This window comes from Alligator mississippiensis, chromosome 2, assembly GCF_030867095.1.
Source record: "Alligator mississippiensis isolate rAllMis1 chromosome 2, rAllMis1, whole genome shotgun sequence".
Lineage (NCBI taxonomy): Eukaryota > Metazoa > Chordata > Crocodylia > Alligatoridae > Alligator > Alligator mississippiensis.
In genome coordinates this window covers 164,663,663-164,684,326 of record NC_081825.1, presented here as the reverse complement: position 1 = coordinate 164,684,326, position 20,664 = coordinate 164,663,663, and the positions used below count along the sequence as shown (strand labels likewise).

The following is a 20,664-nucleotide window of genomic DNA, read 5'->3' as shown; positions in this document are numbered from 1 at the left end:
CTGCACCCACTACACTAAACATGCAGAGTTTACCACTGACTTTCTTGGCCAAGTATTGGCCAGCCTCAAACCATTGCTTAAGATCTGAAGCATCTTGGTGTCAAGCAGCACCGCTAGATCAGTAAGATTTGGGTCTGCGTAGAATGTCAGATTGGAAGGGACCTTAGGCCAGAGCCCAGACCAATGTATTATAGATATCTACTGATCTCATTCATAAACTGCTCCAGGTCCATCTGAAAACTAGCTAGTTTGTTTGCCTTCCTCTCTCCCATTGTGCAAGTTCATTCATAGCATCTGACGAAGTAGGCTGCAGCCTATAAAAACTCATGCCTGTAAGGTGCCACTGCCCTGCCTTCTGTTTAATTTCAGACTAACACAGATACCTCTCACTGCTCTGATGGTTGGACTTAAAATTTAGCTATTTAGCTGAGCTCATAAAAACAGGCAATAAAATCATTATTTGTTTTGGGGTGCATAGCATATACCTTATTCACCCACAGTGAAAGTGAAGAAGTGACAGAAGGCCCTAAAGACCACAACCTCTCTCCTGAGTCATTTTTGAGTCCCCAGGGTCAATATTGTCTGATATGACAGAGCCTCCAGGGTATTTGCACTCATTTTGGCCATGAGAAGGGATGACAGCATTGATGTGAGGCACAGTAGAACATGTTCAACCCTTTCTTCTTGTCAACATCAGTGCCAAAAGCAATCACTAAATATTTTTCCAGTGTTAACAACCGCTTGCTACACAAGGGTACTGCCCAATCTGCCAGCTTAGCAGAACCAGGCTGAGTCATAAAGTTAAATACCACGTATGGATCCAGACTAGAAAAAACAGAGAGTTTCACTGCTGCTTGATAGATGTTCAGGATTAGAAGTCAGACCACTAATACCAAATATTAAGAAAAAGCTGGGGGGAGGGGGGTGTTAACAAAAAAACCCTCTTTAATGTTTTCTGTTTAAGAAACGGTGAAAGCCTGTGAACACCACAAAAAATTACTAATGTTCAGGCATTTCCTCAATGTTTAAGCTACCAGGATCAAGGTCCCACTATGCTGCATGCTCCATACAGTCAGAATATGTTACAGCCCAGAGGATCTTGCAGTCCAACACAAGATCTAACAAGATCTAATGCAACCAAAACCAAGGTGGAATGAAGAAATAGGAATACAGGAAACAGGTTACACTTCTGTACTTGCCAGATATGATAGCTCTTGACTGGTTGTCCATCCCTCTGTTAGCTGTGAGCTGTTTCTTATAGGCAGCCTAGTAGAAAAGAGCCCTCAGGAGGAATTTGAAAGAGACCAGGCAATCAGCAAAGAGATGTATAGTGGGAGCGCTCTCAGTACATAAGGAAACACAGAAGGCAGCAGGAAGCACTGGTAGAGAAGCAGGAAAAGGGCGAACTGCTGGGGGGGCGAAAGTGGGGGGGGAGAGACAGAATGTAGCCAGGGGAGCGCCTCATCCTCCCACTCCCACCCCTGCTCCCACTGCACACCCTGCTCCATCCATGCAGCAGCTCTGGCAGCCAGGTGCCATACTGGGCCTGAGATGGGCAGGGAAGATGGGGCCACAGCTGCAGGGATGCTCCCAGAGAAACCTGCTGCTCTGTGGGGAGGTGTCGGTTAACCCTTTCCCCTCCTTTTTGGCACAGAATTTTGCCTTTTAAATCACTGCTTGAAAGAGTTTGGTGGCAGCTTCGACATTAACCCCCTCAACAACACTTTGCCCCATTGTGCCTCTGTCAGCTGCTACCCTCACCCCATGAATGGCCTCTGCCCAATTACACCTCTGCTTATTCCCTATGGCATCTCAGTCTCTGGATCAGTAGCAAGCAGTGCTTCTTGCACTTTCATTTGGGTCAGAACCCTGCCGTAGGGAGGGCTGGCACATGAGAATGTAAGAAGTGCCTTACAGGTCTGAACAAGTATCCTGTATCTCCAATAGTGGCAGGAGTGGACACTAGAGCAGTGGTTCCCAACCAATTTTTTCCACAACCCATTGCTGGGAGCCAAGTGCAGCAATGGCCCAGGAGCTGGGGAGCTTCTGGCATGGGGCACGGCTCATTTTTTGTGTGTGGCACCGTCAGCATTGTCCCTGTGACCCTCATTTGTGTCACGACCTGGGGTTGGGAACTGCTGCTATAGAGGGAGAGCACTGAATTGGGTATCTCTAGGGTGATCTCTCCCCTATTCAATACCACCCTCTCCCCAGCACTCACTATTCATTGGTTTAGAGATGCCAAAGGAAATGTTTTCCACAGCAAGCTGTGCATCTCCAGTCCCTGATCACACTAAAGTTTGCCTTCAGCAGCACTTTGCATTGGGGCTTTAAGGTAGCAAGGCTAAGACTCTCATATTGGCAACACTCAGGCTATTTCAAACCCATCTACTTAGGTGCTTAGATGGAATTATTAACATAATAGCTAAGTGTCTACCCATGATCATGTGGGAACTTATTGTCCCATTAATGTGTTTACTCATCTGTGTAGCTGGCAGGATAAAATCAGCAGATGCTGTAGCATGTGGAGCAGACAGCCATTTATCTACATAATCATGTGGTTTAGTTGCCATGACCTAACTACACTCCCTTTGTAAATGTTTACTTCCTATTAAAGCAACATGAACTTTCACAGATTTCCCCCCTCTTTAGATAAACAGGAGCTGGACTGGGGAAATAAATTCTATTTGGGGAGTCACGTAACAAGACATTTGGCCCTCATATGGCTACACTCATCAAATGAAATGCTTTAGGGTAGCCCTAAGGATCTTCCTGTCTAAGACAAGATGCAGGCAGAGGTTACGTAAGAGCTTACACAGAACAGTTAAGTTCATGAAACATCTTTTGGACCACAGGCAGCGATATCCTTGTGACAAACAGTTTATTCATTCCTGACTAAGCAAATGAACCAGGTTGTGCTTGTATTAGCTGCAGTTGCACTCACAGTACATTTATTCAGAATACTGTGATTTTGCCTATCTTCTTTAAGGCTGAAATTCTGAATTGCAGAATATGAAAGGATATTGGTTATTTTTCTTAAATGAAAAAAAGTTTTGAACTTGAGTGGAGAACACTACTGGCAAAAAACAGAAAATGGTGGGAAATTTAACAAATAAAAGTTTTAAAGGTAAAATTGTGAGTACCTACAAAACAGACTTGCATGACAAGGTTTTACTTCTGATTCTTTCCAAGGTAAGTCCTCACTGGATTGGGCAAAGTTATCTTAGTTTAGGGGTTTGTGTTGTTTGTCTACTACTTTTGCACGCTGGTGTAATGCCAGTTACAGTGGTGTAAATCTCTCATCTTTCATACCCTAAGCCTTTAAATTATGCTCTAAAAGGGACAAGTATGGAAGTCTATATCTAGAAATATAAACAGATACAGGTTGTTCTTTGGGTAGTTTTTCCCTCTTTGCCATAAAACATGAGGCCGTTCCTTCTTCCTTTCAAAAAGCCAGGAAAATTAAATGCAAACAAATCTTACTGCACTATTACAGCACTCAGAAGTGCTCTATTTAGAAGCAGCACTGCCTTTGCAGACACTCCTGAAGAGGTCACCTTTATGCTGGTGACTAACTTTCTAGACTCCATCAGCATCATAGTTACAAAAAAACATGCCAGTGTTCAAAAAGCATAATATATGATAAAAACAATCTGAACACTAAAGGACTGATTCTCAGCCAGGGTGCTGTGACACGCTAGGGTGCTTTGAAATCCTTTCAAGTATGCTGGAGGATGTCACATTGTCAGGTATACCCAGGAAAACTTTTATAATCTTTTCTCTGATGCCTGATGAAGGGCATTTGTTCCCAAAAGCTTGCAATTAAAGAATTTCTTTTGCAAAAATCTGGTTGGTCTAATAAAAGATATCACCTCTACCATGAGTCCTGGTTGCTTTTTCCTGTAGACCAATACAGCCACAACTTGGATACCTGACTCATGGTTTAACATGCAGTTCATCGGGCTGGGCCCCAACGGAGCCAACAGCATTTCAAACCATGGTGATCTCACAGCTCAGCACTACTCAGTACGTGTGGGTATTCCAGATACCTCCCCAAAAATATCTATGTGCTAATTGGCCCCCTTCCCATGACTGCAATCAGGTGTTCTTGTCATGAGTCCTGGGATCCTCCAAAAATGGGTATGCAAGTGAGGGGCAGAGTAACCTGGTATGGCTTCACTCATGGAGGGCAGGGCCACAGTAATCATGTTAGCTGAGAAAAGGGGCAACAGAGGGATTCTGGGTGAACTCTTTGGGGCCCCATTTTGTGCTCAGCTGTGGGAGTGAAGACGACAAAATGTATGCAATATAGTGGCTTACCATGACTTTGAAAAAAAGCTGGCACTGAGGGGGACTGCACTTAATGGGCATTATCATATATTGTATTCAGATAGTTGGCACTGACCTAGTCTTGTGGTAGCACCTCATACTCACCAGGGAAACACTATGTATCTGGGTCCATGAAGGCAGGTTTCCTTAAGCCCCTGGGGGATAACTGTTCTTCTGGTGTGGTTTATTACTTGCCGAGGTGTTGGGGCTTAAAGCCCACTTTATGGAAAGGGGAGGCTCCTCTGTAACTTGCTTCTCTGGCCATATGGCTGAGGGCAGACGAAACTTAGCCAAACTTATCCAAACCCCAAGCCTCTATGCTTGGGCCTGCATGTAGGATGCATGCCAAAAGACTTTGAAAATATCTGAAGCCCCTGGTAGGGGTGGAGGATGTTTGCCAGTTGTAGGGCCACTTATGGTTCTGGACTGACTCATGGATTTGGACTTGATTTGGCTGATTTGCCTTGGAACATGACAAATTTCTTTAAAAAACACTTACCTGGCAAGGGAAATACCCTGACCACGGTAATGCAATTAAAATGGTACTGTGTAGTAGAGAGTTGCACCCTTGTCAACTTGTGGGCAGGACTCTTTATGACAGCCTCATGGGAGGATCTTGGCTACATGGTGACTTTATGGAAGTGGGAGACTTTTTCCTAGCTTGCTCCTGCAGCCATATAGCTGGGGGCAAGTGAAACTCAGAGGCATCCAAACACCAGGTCTCCAAGCTTTGGCCTGCACTTAGGATATCTGCCAAAGGATTTGGAAGCATCTCAAGTCCCAGGCTGGAGTGGAGAATACTTGCCAGTGGCAGGGCCACATATGGTTCTTGCATGATTCAAATGGATTTGGATCTGATCTGGCTAATTTGACCTGGGACATGAAAAATTTTCCTTAAACCAAACAAACAAATGAAAAAACCTCAGCCTTTTTGGCTGAGATGGGCTCTAGATGGGAGAAGGTGGTGAGGGAGATGGTATATGCAAGACCAAGCAGACTGGGGGCAATGGAATACCACACATCTTGTATGTTCCTCAGAGCCACACACGAGCCAGATCTGCAAGCTGCTGACTAGACCAGAGATGAAAACGGCCTGCTTTGTCAGCAACTATGCAGGGCACCTGCTGAAACAGTGACAGGCATACACGCCGCCCAACGGGAGACCATGGGCCATGGGGCAGATGTGGTTCTACAAGGTCCTAGATTTGTTCTTGCACAAATACAACCCACTCAAAGACGACCCATGCAACCATGACCAACCACCAGAAGATGCAGGAGGCTGGCGACTGTGGGCCTGCTCCATGGCAACAGCTGCCGAGCTGTGTGGGAGCAAACCTTCCATAAGGGCCTTTGGAAAAAACACAGGGACTTGAACTGGCTAGCAGCCCACTGGGTACTGCCTGTGTGGGAGCTAAGGCACAAAGAGGAACAGAGAAGCCAGTCCAACTGTCCCAGGGAAACCTGCCAAGGCAGAGCCAAGACCATCAACCACTCCCTGTGGTTTTGCTCATATGCCAAGGAGGTACAGAGGAAGATAAACTGGCTCCACTAGGTGGTGATGGGGGGGCCAGGATTATGACTAGAGAGGTGGCACTGTACGGGCATCTGATCAAACAACAGAGGTCCCCGTCAGCCCACTTTGATCAGTTCATCTCCTGCATCAGGAGTGCCCTGTGGAGGACCAGGAACCTCCTGATGTTCTGGCATACACAGCTCTCAGGCAAGAAATGTGTTAAGATGGGGCTGAGTGAGCTGCAGACCTACCACCAAAAGACGGTAGGGGAAGATGGAGAAGAGGTAGCAAACATCTGGCAGAGGTACCACTGGCACAGACTGTTCAAGGACTCCCGCCCCTCCTCCCCTGCCCCCCCCCCCCCAGGGAAAAGGACAGTGAGGAGGAGGAAGAAAATGAGGACAGTGAAGAATAAAGTGGATTGAGTGGTGACAGCAACAATTGACAGAGACACCAGTGACAGCAACAATAAGTGACAGCAAAATGGATTAAAACTAAAGAATAGAGACTAACAGATGAACAGCATAATTGTAACAGTGAAGGGAATGCAGATGGGAGCATGGGTATGAATATTGTAACAGATATGTGGGTGTGTTTATTGTAATTGGTATGTGTTTCTGTAACTCCATGTATTTGAAGACTGATAGGGTTGCAGCATACCTATCTACAGAAATATATTTTTGCACAAAACAAAAAAAGTCTCAGTCTTTTTGGCTAAGAAATACTGTAGTAGAATTTCTGGCACCAAGGGGTGGGTGTTAAGGTTGGCTCTGGTCCTGGCCTGAAATTGTAGTACCTCCAGCCCCAGCGCCAGTTCCCTGAGGAGGGAATATCTGCCTGTTTTCTTTTAAGGACCACAATAAAAAAGGTTCCCATCAGCCAGTTTGTCCAATATGGGGCATGTGTTTTATAGTCATGTTCAATATTAGTTGCATTTAATTAAATTCATAGCTGATTTCTATTACTGAACACCTACTGCTTTTGGCAGCAGTTTAACAATAGATTATGTATTTAATGAGGTTTTCTTGTATGCAATTCCCTCCATGCTGACTGGGGGAAAATCCTCATCTTATATTTGAGTAAATATGGTATATTGGGGCTGGCAGATCTGAACAACACAGTAAGTGCCTGCTGTTCTATCTGGGGTCTCTTCACGACTGCATTACAGCCTGGCACTGCCTGCTGCTTCCCAGCTGTCTGCCCCCTGGAGCACAACCCTGGGGTAAAACCTATGCCTTTCAGAAGACAGCTCCTGAACAGCTCTGTCTGCATAAGGAAAGATTAACAAGGCCTCCTCAACAGCTGATCTGGGTGGTGTTAGAACCAGGGAAATCTTGGTGAAGACCAGAGATGGCCAACCTGCTGCATATACACCACAAGTGTCATGGGCAACTTCTATGTGTGTCATGTGGCAGATCAGGAGGGAGATGGGGAACCATAGGACTGGATAGGGGAGGAAGCAGAAAGCCAGAGTAGCAGACTGAGCAGGGAAAGGGCATGAAAGTGGCACTCAGAGGATGTGGGGCTGATTTGTGGCACACCTGCCAAAAATGTTGGCCAGCACTGGTACAGACAAGGCTCCTGCAGGCAGACCTGCTTTGACTGCATCAGTAGTGACCCAGTTCCATAGCAATCCAAGCTGCCTTTTCCCTGGCACTGAGGCCAGTTCAGATGAAGCCTCAGGTAATCTTCCCAAGTGAGCATGAAGACTCTGGCTCCTGTCAGCACCCCAAAAAGACTGACATTTGCCCCAGTGGCTGCTACTACCCCCTGAAAGCTCTGAGTTGGGGTCTCTCACTATAGATCATCTGCCACTTGTGGAAACTAAGCAGTCCTGCACAGTGTGTAGGAACTTCACCTCCAGACATTGAGCATCCTCAGCTCCCTCCAATTTCAAGGAGAGATGCAAGCACTCAGTGAGGACTCTGTACTATCCCCCTATGCAGATACCTCCTGAACACTCCTCTTCACTGACTCCCAGGGACTGCCCTTGAAATTGCACTGCTAGGCTTTAGGAAGGGCCAGCATTCCTCTTGCTTTGGCTGATTAACAATCAGTATGGATTAAATCTGGAAGGAGTAAAGAAGGGAAATGGGTTGTTTCATTTCTCTGCTGCTTTTCTATACAGTATAAGGCCAGTCAAACAAACCATGTAGCTTGATCTTGTGAACATAACTTTGAGGCAGCTCCTTCAACATCTGATTCAAAAGGAAGGATGCCATTCCACAACCCTCTGTCTTCCCTCTCTTCTTTGTGGTCTTTCATGCAAATATCGTGACCACAAAGGCTGGGTTCTGATGCACCAGCTCTTCTTTAAGGCAGCACTTACTTCAGTGTTCATACAGCCTAGTCTGGGAACAATGACTCTCAAGGCATCTGTTTCTTTCTGCTGGAGTTGGCTGACTTTCTGCCTGGTGGCAACTACAGTCCAAGGTAAGGCTTTTGCATGATTCATTCTGTACTGGTCCAAGACAGGGTGAGGGAGGAAGCATGTCCAAATGTAACAGGGCTGCAGCCAGTGGTAAGACCCCAGAAGGAATAAATCTCAAACGTACCTAGATTTTAGAGAGCGTTGGTGTTCATGTGTGGGTGACAGATGGGAGGACTTCTATCTCTGGGGCAGACTGGGAGAGCCTTGTTCACATGGAGAAGTGCCTCAAGCCACCAGGGGTGCCATTGACTGCACATGGAGCATAAACCATGATTCACTGAGGCAGGGTATCTCTTGAAATTTTAACATACACAAACTTTCTCTTCCTCAGTTACCATTCTTCCATTTTAAGACCTCTTTTATGAGCTCTGATATACTTTTAAACATTGATTTAAAAAAGCTCTGGATTTGTGTCCTCTCCAAACAGCTCTTTCCATTCACTGCTAGGTAAAGTTTGACTTGCCTCTGACAGACCTGTAAGTTAGTGTCCTAGCACCATGCAAAACCTACCCAACAGATTCCATATCACCAAGCTAAAATGATGGGTGTTTTAAAACCTGAAATTACTACAGGAGCCAGACAAACACAAGCCAGTCAAAGTTTTCACATGCAGTTTTTTAGCTGAACTGGTTATTGCAAATCAGGGCGAAGCAGATGCTGGAATGGATTTAAACACATGCTGTAAACCCACATAATTATGATGAGACTGTCTGAAGGGGTGATTAAACAGTAGGTTACACCCATCCAACAATCTCTCTCTTTGTACCCCTTGCAATAGGCTGGTGTTCAGGAGGGAGGAGTGTGCAGGCTGTGACTGCTCCAGCTCAGGAACTGCCTCCCTTCTTTCCCACACAGATACTCAGTCAAGACAAACTTCTTGCTCTGTGCTTGGGGACTCCCAGGGTGTGCTGCCCTCTCTATCCATGGGCAGCTGCATGGTTGTAGGCCTGGCAGGCTGAGGCACATCTCGCCCTCTGCTCTTGCTTAACAGCCTCCAGTAATGTGTTCTCCTGAGAAGCACCTTATGGATGCTGAAGCCCAAACCTGCTTAACACCAAGCTAATGTTTTTGTCCTGGGAAACTCTCATTTCTGGCCTTCCTCTCTTTCAGGTGCCAAACCAAGCTCCATCCTTGACCAGCAGAGTGGAGGTGCACTTGTGACACCAGCGCAAGGAGCCTCAGAGCATGTCACAGCTCCAAGACCCACCCTGGCCAGATGCAACATCAGGAGTAAGTATAAGACACCGTAACTGGGCACTTGACCCAGCAGGAAATGGCCAGAGGACCTGGAACCTGCAGAGGCTGCCCACTGGGATAGATGTCACTAGGCAAGGGGCTGCCAAAGTCACAAAGGCACCTTGGCATAGAGGGAGGTGCAGGGGCAGCAGGGGAAGAGGAGCCAAGAAGGAGCACTCATGCCCAAGCTACATGCACCCTGTGCTATACAGCCCCCTTTGGTAGATCAGTTGGTTTTGATCCCTGCCCCTGCTACCCAGTGGGGCCAATCCAGTTCATTGCTGTAGCTCAGCTTTATGGAGTGCTTGGGGTGACAACAACAAATACCAGGTTGGGCTAATAAAATCAGTCACCAGTCTATGATTGCAATGGGGAGGCCTCCTCCTACGGTTACAACCTAGCTGGAGTGTTCCTCCCTCCCCTGCCTGTTTCTTGTGGGAGGGGAGAAAGGACTGGGCTTCTGGAAGGTTTTAGCTCTGGTGAACAGCAAGAAGAGTCTTGCCCATGAAGCCTGACTCCTCCCCTTTCCCAGCTGCTCAGCATCACCAAAGATTAACCAGTCCAAATGGAAACACTTAGGCTAAAATGCCCAGTTCAGCTTTAGCCTCTTCCTGATGGAACTGATCACATGCTCAGCACTGGGAGGCCAGGTCCTGGGCACCACAGGACTCTTACCTGCTAACTTCCAGGGCTCTTCAAGAGCAGCTCATCTTCCCTTACCTATGAACACCCAGTAGGGCGCAAAGCCCCTGCAGGAAGAAATCCCATAGCTGCCCCTCCCCCAATGACTGCATGCAAGGTTGGGGGTGGGATGACAGGCACTGGGAACCTGCAAAACATGATGGACTACAGGGATGGGAGGGGGGTCAGTGAAGCAGCTAGGGGGAAGGGAAAGGATGCTCCGGGGCTGTGCCTGTGGATTCTGGGACTCTGCTGCAGACACTGCCCCTGCTGATATACTGAGGGGCAAAGCATGACTGGATCTAATGAACTTGGGGTGAGGCACAGACATGAGGGTACTTTGAGGGTAATGGGAGTTCTGGAACCCAGGGAGGGCATTCAAAATTAAAGTGGGTTTGCAAGGGAGGCAGGAAGGGGCAGTGCCTCCAGATCTCCTGGCTCCTTCTTGCCCCTGAAGTCTTCCCTGGTTGGCAGGGAGTCTCTGTAGCGAGTAATCTAGGGCAGCAGAAGGAATCCAGTTCCCTGCAACTCTTAGCAAACCTGCAAAAAGGGGAATTGTTGGTTAGCAATCTTGCAGCTCTAGAGAGGAGATAATCTCCTTGGGGCCATGGGCCTCCCTTTTCCACACCTGCCTGCCACCAAGCTCTGGCCAGACACATTTCAGGAGTCTATCAGGAAAGGAGCTCCATCCTTGAATGCCTCCTAACACCAGACTAGAGCTCCTGTCCCTCCTGTGGACTGTTGGAGGTGAGAGACTCCGCTGCTGTGCAGCACAGACCAGAAAGGGGCATTCTAGGTACTTGGCACACACAGCACTAAAGAACATTCAGGGTGTAAAGTCAACCACTCTGGAGGCGACCAATGCCAGCACCTTCCCAGATCTCCCTGCACCTTCTTTTGACCCCTCTGGTTTATGCGCCTTGTAATGTAATTCAGTGCCTGAGAGGGTGATAGGGCTTGCTTACCGAGTTAGCTGAGGCAATGTTTTCTTTTTGTTCATTCAATGTGTGGTTTCAGCCCTGGCATGCTGTAGTCCAAGCAAAGCTCAATTTGAAGACAAAGTTAACTGCCTTTCACTATTTCCTATGGTGCTCCTCGCTGAAACATATCAGAGTGCCTTGAACTTTCATTTATCCTCATACCCAGTCAGAAGTGGCTTAGTAAGTGTTGTTGGTTTTTGTCAGTTTGCAAATACATTTCAGTTCATTAACAGAAGTTTTAAAATCTACCTTCCCTCAGAGCTAAAGCGAGCCAGCCCATATGACCCAGGCCTCACTGGCTACGATCCCCGGGCAGGTGACTGTGAGATTATTCCAATAACTCCTGCAGTGACCCCACCCGAGTCAGTTTCTCCAACAGATGCCACAATCAAAGCTGTTGTCAAGGCACATCGGAGACCACCAGCAGTTCCAGGCACAGGATCCAGGCTCTTCTACATCATTCCCAGTCCCTCATATGGAAGATACATCTTTTATGCCCCCTTTCAGGTCCCTTTGTATTACAGAAGTTATGTCCCGGTTAAACGAAGACCCTATACTTACAAGTATATCTCACCTGTCAAATCACAAAGGGCTGGCTCATCTGAAGAATGGAGGAGGAAGAGGGAGGCTCCTTCAATACTTGGAAAGGAAGGGAGGATGAAGGATGCCAAACAGAAACCAAATGCTGCCTTGTACTTCCACTCTCTCAAGCACATAGCACCTACTAACCTCGAGGTTGAAGGCAACAATTGAAAAAGGACCATGAACAGCATTGTCTACTGCTGGAGAGGAGATGAATGAATATTTGATGTAACATGACAATTCCTAAGGTATTTTAAATATTAGCTTTTTGTATGATGGTAGAGGCAGCTCTAGGGGAGCACAGCTGGTTGCCCTTGCTCATGGCTAGTTACATGACATCTGTGGCCAGCAGGGAATTTCTCCTCTGAATATGACCTGATTGACTTGGACAGGCTCAGGAATGGCAACAAAAACAGAGACAAAATAGGAAGCAAAGCTGTTAGGGTGAACCACTCAGTCAATCTGATGTTTGTACAGGTGATACTAACTTTACAAAACAGAGTAGTCATTGCTGACACCTGTGTGCTAGCAGCAGTTAAACATTGCACAGTACTTGGGAGCACTGTGGCCTTTGTGCAGCACTTCCAAGCTCTGTTCTGTGTCAGTTTGAAACTATACTAATGCATAGTGAAATATCTTGGGAATAGGAGAGGGAGGTGGGGCAACAGGCTGGCTAGTCTATGGAATCTTCATGCTCACCAGTTAATTGAGAGAGATTTACAATGACACTTCCCTTCAGCTGAAATTTGTTTTAGTGAAATAGTTTTATAATGCAGTCTTCTGCACTGCTACTGAAATGGTACGCTGTAATCGTAGTAGGCCATGTACAGGCAATGCCATAACCAGCCGTGGAAAGACAGCACTACAAATACAACCCCCCACCTTCTGCTCTGAAGACACTACATAAATAAGACCCCGACTTTGCAACTGCTTAAGCACATTCTTTTCTTTAAGCTCATGAATAAACTTATTTCAGTCAACAGGACAGCTCCTTGTCTTGAAATTAAAGATCTGCAGGGTTAATTGCAGGATTAGGGCTGGAGTCACTTTGCAGTAGTTTAAATTAATCTGGAATAAAATGTGAAGCTAACTGAAAATGCAGAAAGCATGGCAGGCATTCATGGGAACACAGATATTGCAGCCAAAAAAATCCAGCATTGTTGTTTCTTTGCAACTGTTCAATCAATAAGCCTCCACAGTGATCTCCTCCAGAATCTTGTAACTATTGGATACGAGTCATTTAACTGTATGATAGGACAGGTGACACTCCTTTCCTCCTAGTCTTCATCATTGGTGATGAAACTTGATAATGCTAGTAAAAATATTACTGATGTTAAATGTACTGAATGTGTGAGGATCAATGGAACACTGAATCAATGGCAAAGGACACACAGTACCTATTCCAGGGCATCAGCTATCCACTAGTGGAAAGGGCTTGGGATAGAATCATGAAATGTTAGAAAAATAGGGCTGGAAGAGCTCTCAGGAACTCATCTAGCTCACCTCTTTTCTCCAAACAGGATCCTCCCCATCTAAAACTTCCCACCAAGTGTTGGTCTCCCCTGCTCTTAAAAACTTCCAGTGACAGAAATTACACAGCCTCTCTCAGGAATGCATTCCAGTGCTAAACCACCCACAGAGTCAGAAAGTTTTTTCCTAGTAGCCAACCAAAATCTCCTTTTTTGCAGTTTCAGTCTATTATTTCTCATCATGTCCCACTGGAGACAAAGAACAACTGATGGTTGTCATCTTTCCAACATCCCTTTTTTTAAGTGAAGACTTATCAAATCCCTCTCTCATGTAAAATACACATTTACAAAAATAAGCTGATAACCAAAATGGACTTTGGAGATCCTTTTATTTACAAAAATTAAATGTACATGTTTAAATAGTGCATAGGCACAATGCTTTAAAAGAAAAAGTCAAAGTGGTGACATTAATACCCTATTTTGTAATAACTTTCTGAAAGGAATGGTACTAGCTTGAAGAGGTAGACAGGTGCTTGAGCAAATTAAGTTGTAAAAGGACATTCAAGGGGGGACACCAAAAGTGTGCAATTCCCAGGAGAAGGGGAACCGATTCTACACTGAGCAGAACAGCTCAGAGATGAAGGAACCCATACCTCAAGCACAGAATGGTATTATAACAGTCAGCACTGGGAGTTGACGAATATTTCTGCCCTACACCCAGCACTGCTATTCTCACATACATCTGCCTCTTCTGCAGGCAAAGCTAAACTTCCAGGAGGTCAAAGCCACCTTGACTTAAACAGCTAACAGAGACCATTTTCTTTAATACATACCCACCTTTGCTTGAAAGAGACACCAATGGGACATTTGCTTTTTTTTTTTTTGTTTTGTGTTTTTTTTTTGTTTTGTTTTTAAAAAGACTGAAAGCTGTTTCAGACTCTAATACCCTTACTTCTGTGTCCCTTTCCCATTTTTATAATCTTACTGTTGCATCATTCTATCTGCAGCTGCATGGGTAATCCATGCAAAGACTAATGGGAGCAGTTCAAGCATATGTAGTATGAGATGCTATCAAATACAAAGTAGGCGAGTTAAACTGATTTGCTTCCTCTTCATCTTGAACTTATTCACCTGGCACTTGCCACAAAGCTGTAAGTTTTACACTTAAGGTATTCTCTTAGCATGAGTCGCATGTTCCCTCAGAGCCCAATAATTTTAATAGGCTCAGTTTAGCCCCCAAGCCAGTCATCCACAGTTGAGGAGAAGAAGCAGAACAGATGACCAAACACATACTGTTAAATGCCGACTAGGACTCCAGGGAGAATGCAGAATAGTTAGGTCAATCTATACATCTTATATAGGCAGACAAGGTTCTTTGGGTAAATCAGTTATCTTTATTAGACCAACTAAAATAGTTGGGAAAATTCTTCTTTGCAAGCTTTTGTGTACAAACACCCTTCTTCAGGCAGAGGAAGCATCCTGCAATTATTTTGTGCTCTTCCTGGATGGAACAGAATAGAAGCCAAAGGCCAGTATGCAAATCTGCATTTTCACTGACTGGCATTCTTGCATACTGGCCTCTGGCTTCTATTCTGTTCCAATCAAGAGGAGCACAAAACAACTGCAGATGCTTCCTCTGCCTGAAGAAGGGTGTTTGTACACGAAAGCTTGCAAAGAAGAATTTTCCCAACTATTTTAGTTGGTCTAATACAAGTTATCTGATTTACCCAAAGAACCTTGTCTGCCTATGTCCTTAGACCAACACATCTTATATAGGAACTTCTATTTCTTGGGTAGAAAAAAAAATGCTGTAGGCATTTCTGACAAGGGGAGGGTTTAAGTCAAGGCAGACTTCACCGCTCAGCTGCACGTATGCAGTGTTCAGTATCTCAGCCATGTCAGTACTTAACCACTCAAGAACTTGCATTTCTGCCTTTAGCAGAGGTCAGTTAGACAAAGCAGCTATATTTCTCTGAACTCCAAGTTCCATCTCTGCCCCTATTACCCATCAACAGCTGCCTTCTACCATCTGAAGAACCCAAGTCAAGATCTTGTCTCGTGCCAGCAAAGGCACCAGCTTAAGACCCAGCTGCAATGCCGTCTTGCACATAGCAGTCAACCAGAACAGAAGGCCTGTTTGTCAAATGTTCTATGGAACTGGATCCAAACTGTGCCCAAGAGTGCTTGCAAACGGCTGAGTTAGTGGCAGGGTAAGCAGGATGATTAGGGACTCACCTCCCTTCAGCAAAGAGATGGTGCATCATTCATATATGGAGATGCACATGGAGAATTCCCATTATTTCAGGCACCTGCACAGAGAAAGAAGAGACAGAATACGTGAGCACAGTACAGTTACTCGGTGAACATATTTCTCGTTTACATTTTTCTCCAATTTCATTCTTTGTCAAATTTGATGCCCTACATCTTTTTTTCATTCCGTTTTCTGTGAGCTACAGCTGATTGTGTAAATGTAAATTATTACCGAGACATTCACATTAGCAATGTTTGGGAATCCAGCTGTAACAAACACATAATTTCTTATTTTAGTAGCAGAAGTAGAGAATCCATCTTAGCCTTGGGAGACACTTTTATGGGTACCTGGCTTCATAACACACGGTTAAAGTACTTTATGAAGACAGCCACTGTTCCACTCCTCAAAAAGGAAAAGGGCATGAGAGACCGAGAACTATAACAATACAAATGAGGACAGAGAAAACAAAGCAGAATGATGACATGACAGCATCTTCATGACTATTTATATTCAAAGGTGATTAACTTTTTCACCCCTCCCCCCAAATATGTGTACATGTTATGAGTCTCCCTTCAAAACCTCCAAAGCTTGCTTGTGAGAGCAAAGACCTTATACTTAGGTAAAGAAAGAACAAACAGCAGTATACTTTCAGACAGACCAGGTAACCCCAAGTTATGTCACTAACAGCATGGGGCTCGTAATCGACTATAAATACATTATAAGAAGAGACATTAATGAACTGAGCATGTACCACAGCTCTTATAAGCATAAGCATAGTCAGGGGGTAACATGATAAGCTAATGCATTTTGCTGTTGGGTATGGTAACTATCTTTCCAAGAGAGGCATGCATTCCATGCATTTCTTCTCCCCTATAATGCCAAATACCTTGGCTCAGTTGCACAAAAATACACTTAGGGTGACAGTGTACATGGAATGTTGGAGCATGCCACAGGGCAAGGGGCCTATTCATAGACACACGTGGCACTAGGACAGTAGGACATGTTCCAAACATGGGTGCCCCTTGACTGAATGTAAAGAAGTAGTGATGTTTCTCCAGCAAAACCACAAACAGGACCATTTCTTGCAAAATAACCTGTCTGAAAGGCAACAGGAAGCTGAGCTCCAGAAAGTGGAACCATCTACATGTGCATATAAAAGTAAGGCAAACTCGACTGTAACACATGAGAGTTTATTGTAATACACTCCAGAGTTCATTGCTTCCAGATGCCATGTTTACACATGCAACCAGAACTGCAACATGCTGAGCAGTGTCAGAGCAGCTCTGGCTGATAGGAGGCCCAGGAGGTCAGTCTGCCAGCTCAGGGTTGCTCTAACCCAGCTCAACGTGCTGCGGATGGATTGGTTGGGACAAGAAGGTGTTTCAGTGCAGGGCTACCCAGCAGGCAACCTCTGCACTGAAGGACCCTCATGCTCTAGCCAGCCATGTCAGCATCTACATGTGTGTTGCTGTACACAAAAAAACTCCACAGCAGGATAGAACTTGTATTTACAAGTACTATCCTGCTGTGGAGTAAATTAGTTTACTCCAGCCTAATAGGAACACATGTAGACACTGAGACATTTGATGAGGAACTAATTAGGCAACTCAGCAGTAAACATCTCATGTAGAAACACCCAGTACTACATACCTGCCAAAAGTTAACAGCACCCCATCGTCTTCTAGGCTAGTGTTCTACCCTGGGGAAGTTGGCTTCTGAAGCATCTGCCAGTGATGTTCCTGATATCTGTGGATCAGGAAAGGAACAGTAATTCCTGGTGGTGTTATTGCAGTGTAAAATCAATTACCAAAACCTCTTTAGGACACATGAACAATCCTCACAGAAAGATTTTTGTGCAAAAATTAATTAGCATACCTGAGCTATGCATGTTTTTAGACACCTACCACACTGTCAAAAATTAACAGATTTTTACTAGTCTCCTAGAAAGGGTTGGCAGAACTGTGTCAAGTTTCATATGCATGCTTGGAGGCATTCCCATTACTAAAAAAACTGTCTGTGACCCATTCCCCCCAACCACGTCCCACTGCTCCTCCTCCTCTTTTTGTCTAAAATGTCCGCACCATTTCTGCTAAAACTATCCAGAACTCCCTGGGTTCATCTTCCAGATCTTCCCAACTGACTGTATGACCACTCAATTTCAGTTCACATTTTTGGAAGCAATGTACTGTGTAGGACTGTGCCAAACAATTCTGGAAAACAGGTGAAAATTCACTCCCATGATTTGGGGCTTCACTGTGAACCCCAAGTTTGGTGCAGGATTGCCTAAAGATAATCCCAAAACCTCTCCTGAGTGAGTTTAAAACAGAAGGCCCCAACAGGTTCTCCAGCTGATGCTTTGGACATTCCAGTATGCAACAGGCTTGCAGCGGTGAGGCCAGCCAGAACTTTTTGCATCTCACAACTTCTAACATGCTTTGAAACCCTTAAAAGAAAGGCCTGAGAGCAGCACAAAGCATTTTGTTTTTTCCTCACCTGCTGCAATGCCAGGCTGGGGTTATGAAGATCAATGGTGGCAAGGGATGGGATGCGGGACTCTGAGACTATTTTGTTTTCCTTTTTGACCAATCTGGAATTTCGAGCTGCAGAAAAAAAAAGTGATAACAAAACTTATGCACTGACTGCTATGGATTTTTGTTAGCTTAAACAAAGTTAATATTTCCTTCATGGGAAGAAATTGTCCCATGCTAACATGATAAAAAAAACCAACATAGCTGCTTATAACTCAGACTGCTTCCACTCACTGATTTATAATTCGTCTTTAATTGAGAGGAAATTGAAGTGCGTACCATCCACTCCTTTGAGCTCAGGGAGATGATTGTAGTTTAGCTCTGGCAAACGCACATCTATCTTTGAGAATTCCCATCTTTTCTTGTTTGCTTGAAGGACGTTCTTTTCATTTGAGACCTGTTTCCAAGGGATTGATTTGCATGAGTCATGTGTGACTTCAGTTTTACTTTTCAAAACAAGTAGGAGATATTGTGCTTTGTGGGACTTATACCAGGGTCAGAGTACTAGAAAAAAAAAAAAAGTCCTTTGCTCCCTTCAAGCACTATTCTGTTCAGGGAACCATAGCCCATGTTTTCAAAAACTGAAACATTTAAGGAAGGTGCCAGCAATTTGACAAACCAAGAGATGGGTCCTGATCGTGCTTTATTCAAGGCAATTCTTCTGCTTAGACAAGGTGGATTTTTGTCTTGTTAACAACAGCACTATGTCTTAAAGTATATGATCTTTGAAGCCACTGTTTTCATGAAAAAGGTATCACTTTTCCAATCTGACCATATATGCCACAGACCATCCTAAATGTGAACCCGATAGTAGACCTACTCATCACAGCAAATACTTCAAGCTTTTGTCTACTAGAGCAGGAAGTTGTATTTGTACCTGGTCTAGAAAACCATTGTGTATAGCTCTGCTCCTCAGACAGCCAATTTCACTAACATTCTAGATAGAACATATGCTTTATATAACAAAGGATTATACATGAGAGCCCAAAAACAACAGAAGGAAAATTGCCTTTGATAGCTTGAAAACTGGACATGCAGAGAAGGCTGAAATAAAAAAAAAAAGTGTTAATGACACTGAGGAAAATTGTTAGTTAAGAAAGCACTGGATTATCTACAGGAGTAAGAAAAAAAAAAACAAACTTACCGAGGAGGCCAAATTTACATTGTAATGGCCTGCTGGAGAATGTTTCCCTTGTTTTACTAAAGGGTTTAAGTATTTTTTAGTCTTCTCCTCAGCTCTATAAACAAAGAGCAATAGAACATTTCAATCAGAATCAGATAAATCAGAGTTAAATACATTTTAATATAAAAGAGACTTTATATAATGAAAGATATCTAGAAGACACAGATTATATAAAAGACAATGCATTTTGAGATGGGGCTCTAGCACATACCAGCAGTCAAGCTATTAGTATATAGTATGCACAGTATTCTGTTATTTTAGTCCTGGATAGGTGAAATAAGTCCTATCAGCCAACATCACTCTCCTGTCTAACAGAGGTGCCAAGATATGGCATTTGCTGTGGATTCATTTTCAAAAATCTGTCCCCTAACACTGGTATCCCAGAAGACTCTTACTAACAAAGTGCACTCCCTACAGGGTTTGTATTAGCTACTCAGACTAAAATCCCATTGTTCTTGTTCACTGGTGGCACCTCATAACTTCAGATCCAGAGCACATCTAGCCATTACAGGCATGTCTTCACTGAACACTTTGCCCTGCTTTTAGACCAAATTACCCTGTGCTGACCACAAAGATAAATCTCTGTCTGGGCTTGCAGATACTTCAACCATGGTGTTAGCTACATGCTAGTCCATGTAGGTTGAAGCACAGTCTCCACTTTAACTCAGGGTGGACCATACTCACTTTGCAGTGAGGATGAAGGGGGGAAAAAAAAAACCCAACCAAACTACTCATGTATTCACAGTGGCCTTCCCACAGTACCCCCTGAAAGACAGAGAAGTTTTCCCTCAACCAACCAACCCACCCACCCACCCACCCAAACATATCTTTCACCACAAAGAACAAATCTTCATACCTGTAACTATGGCTTCCAGAAATGGACCCCATCCCAGAGTTTACCCCGATGCTGGGTGTGATGGTGGACAGGTTCTGCAGAATGGGGGGAATAACCATGCTGGGATTCTTAGTGTAGTCTAGGCTGCTGCTAGAATCTTTCATGCTCATCGGAGGAACTGATTTGAACTGGCTCGTTCCACTGTCATAGAGGCAGCTCACATTGGAAGATCTGTCAGGTTTCTCCATGTCCACTTTGGACAGTTTCACTTTGAACAGCTTAGAGTCTCTGTTTTTTGGATCAATGTTGAAGTCCTGTTCAAGAATAGAAGTGTCACTCCACTTATTGGGTACAATAGAGCGACACTTAAAATTAACTTAACACAGCATGTGCAAAAGGGAACACAAGACAAATGGTTTGGAGTCTGTGCCAGTCTGCGGAAAAAAAAGCTTAATCTTCTGAAGAAAACATTGGGAAAAGGGAGCATTCACAATTCACAGGTGCTGCCACCCCACACAAAATGCGAGAAATGCAGGAGTAAAGGACAAAAGATTTGGATCAGTTCCTGAAATGTGTAAGAAACTTAAAAAGTCATGCCCAGCCCCTAGCAACATGGCATACACACAAGCAAAGCACCTGGGCACTC

At 44.6% G+C, this 20,664-nt stretch overlaps 2 protein-coding genes across 4 annotated transcripts in view; one reads left to right on the top strand and one right to left on the bottom strand.

Moving 5' to 3' along the window:
• The first annotated feature begins 7,959 nt into the window (after positions 1-7,959).
• On the top strand, positions 7,960-12,732 carry LOC106740521 (uncharacterized). Its single transcript, XM_019493555.2, has 3 exons — positions 7,960-8,275; positions 9,384-9,503; positions 11,430-12,732. The coding sequence occupies exons 1-3, from the start codon at positions 8,140-8,142 to the stop codon at positions 11,921-11,923; spliced, it is 750 nt and encodes a 249-aa protein (XP_019349100.2). The 5' UTR covers positions 7,960-8,139; the 3' UTR covers positions 11,924-12,732.
• A 2,170-nt stretch (positions 12,733-14,902) lies between these two features.
• CDKL2 (cyclin dependent kinase like 2) overlaps positions 14,903-20,664 on the bottom strand; it is a 49,277-nt gene continuing 43,515 nt past the window's right edge. For all 3 annotated transcript variants that reach the window (XM_019493550.2, XM_006273712.4, XM_019493551.2), the window contains exons 9-14: positions 20,040-20,332; positions 19,145-19,238; positions 18,280-18,397; positions 17,966-18,072; positions 17,123-17,218; positions 14,903-15,530 (exon numbers count right to left, since the gene is read on the bottom strand). In XM_019493550.2, the coding sequence (XP_019349095.1) occupies positions 17,159-17,218; positions 17,966-18,072; positions 18,280-18,397; positions 19,145-19,238; positions 20,040-20,332 (672 nt within the window). In that variant the 3' untranslated portion in view covers positions 14,903-15,530; positions 17,123-17,158. The remainder of the gene's footprint in view (positions 15,531-17,122; positions 17,219-17,965; positions 18,073-18,279; positions 18,398-19,144; positions 19,239-20,039; positions 20,333-20,664) is intronic.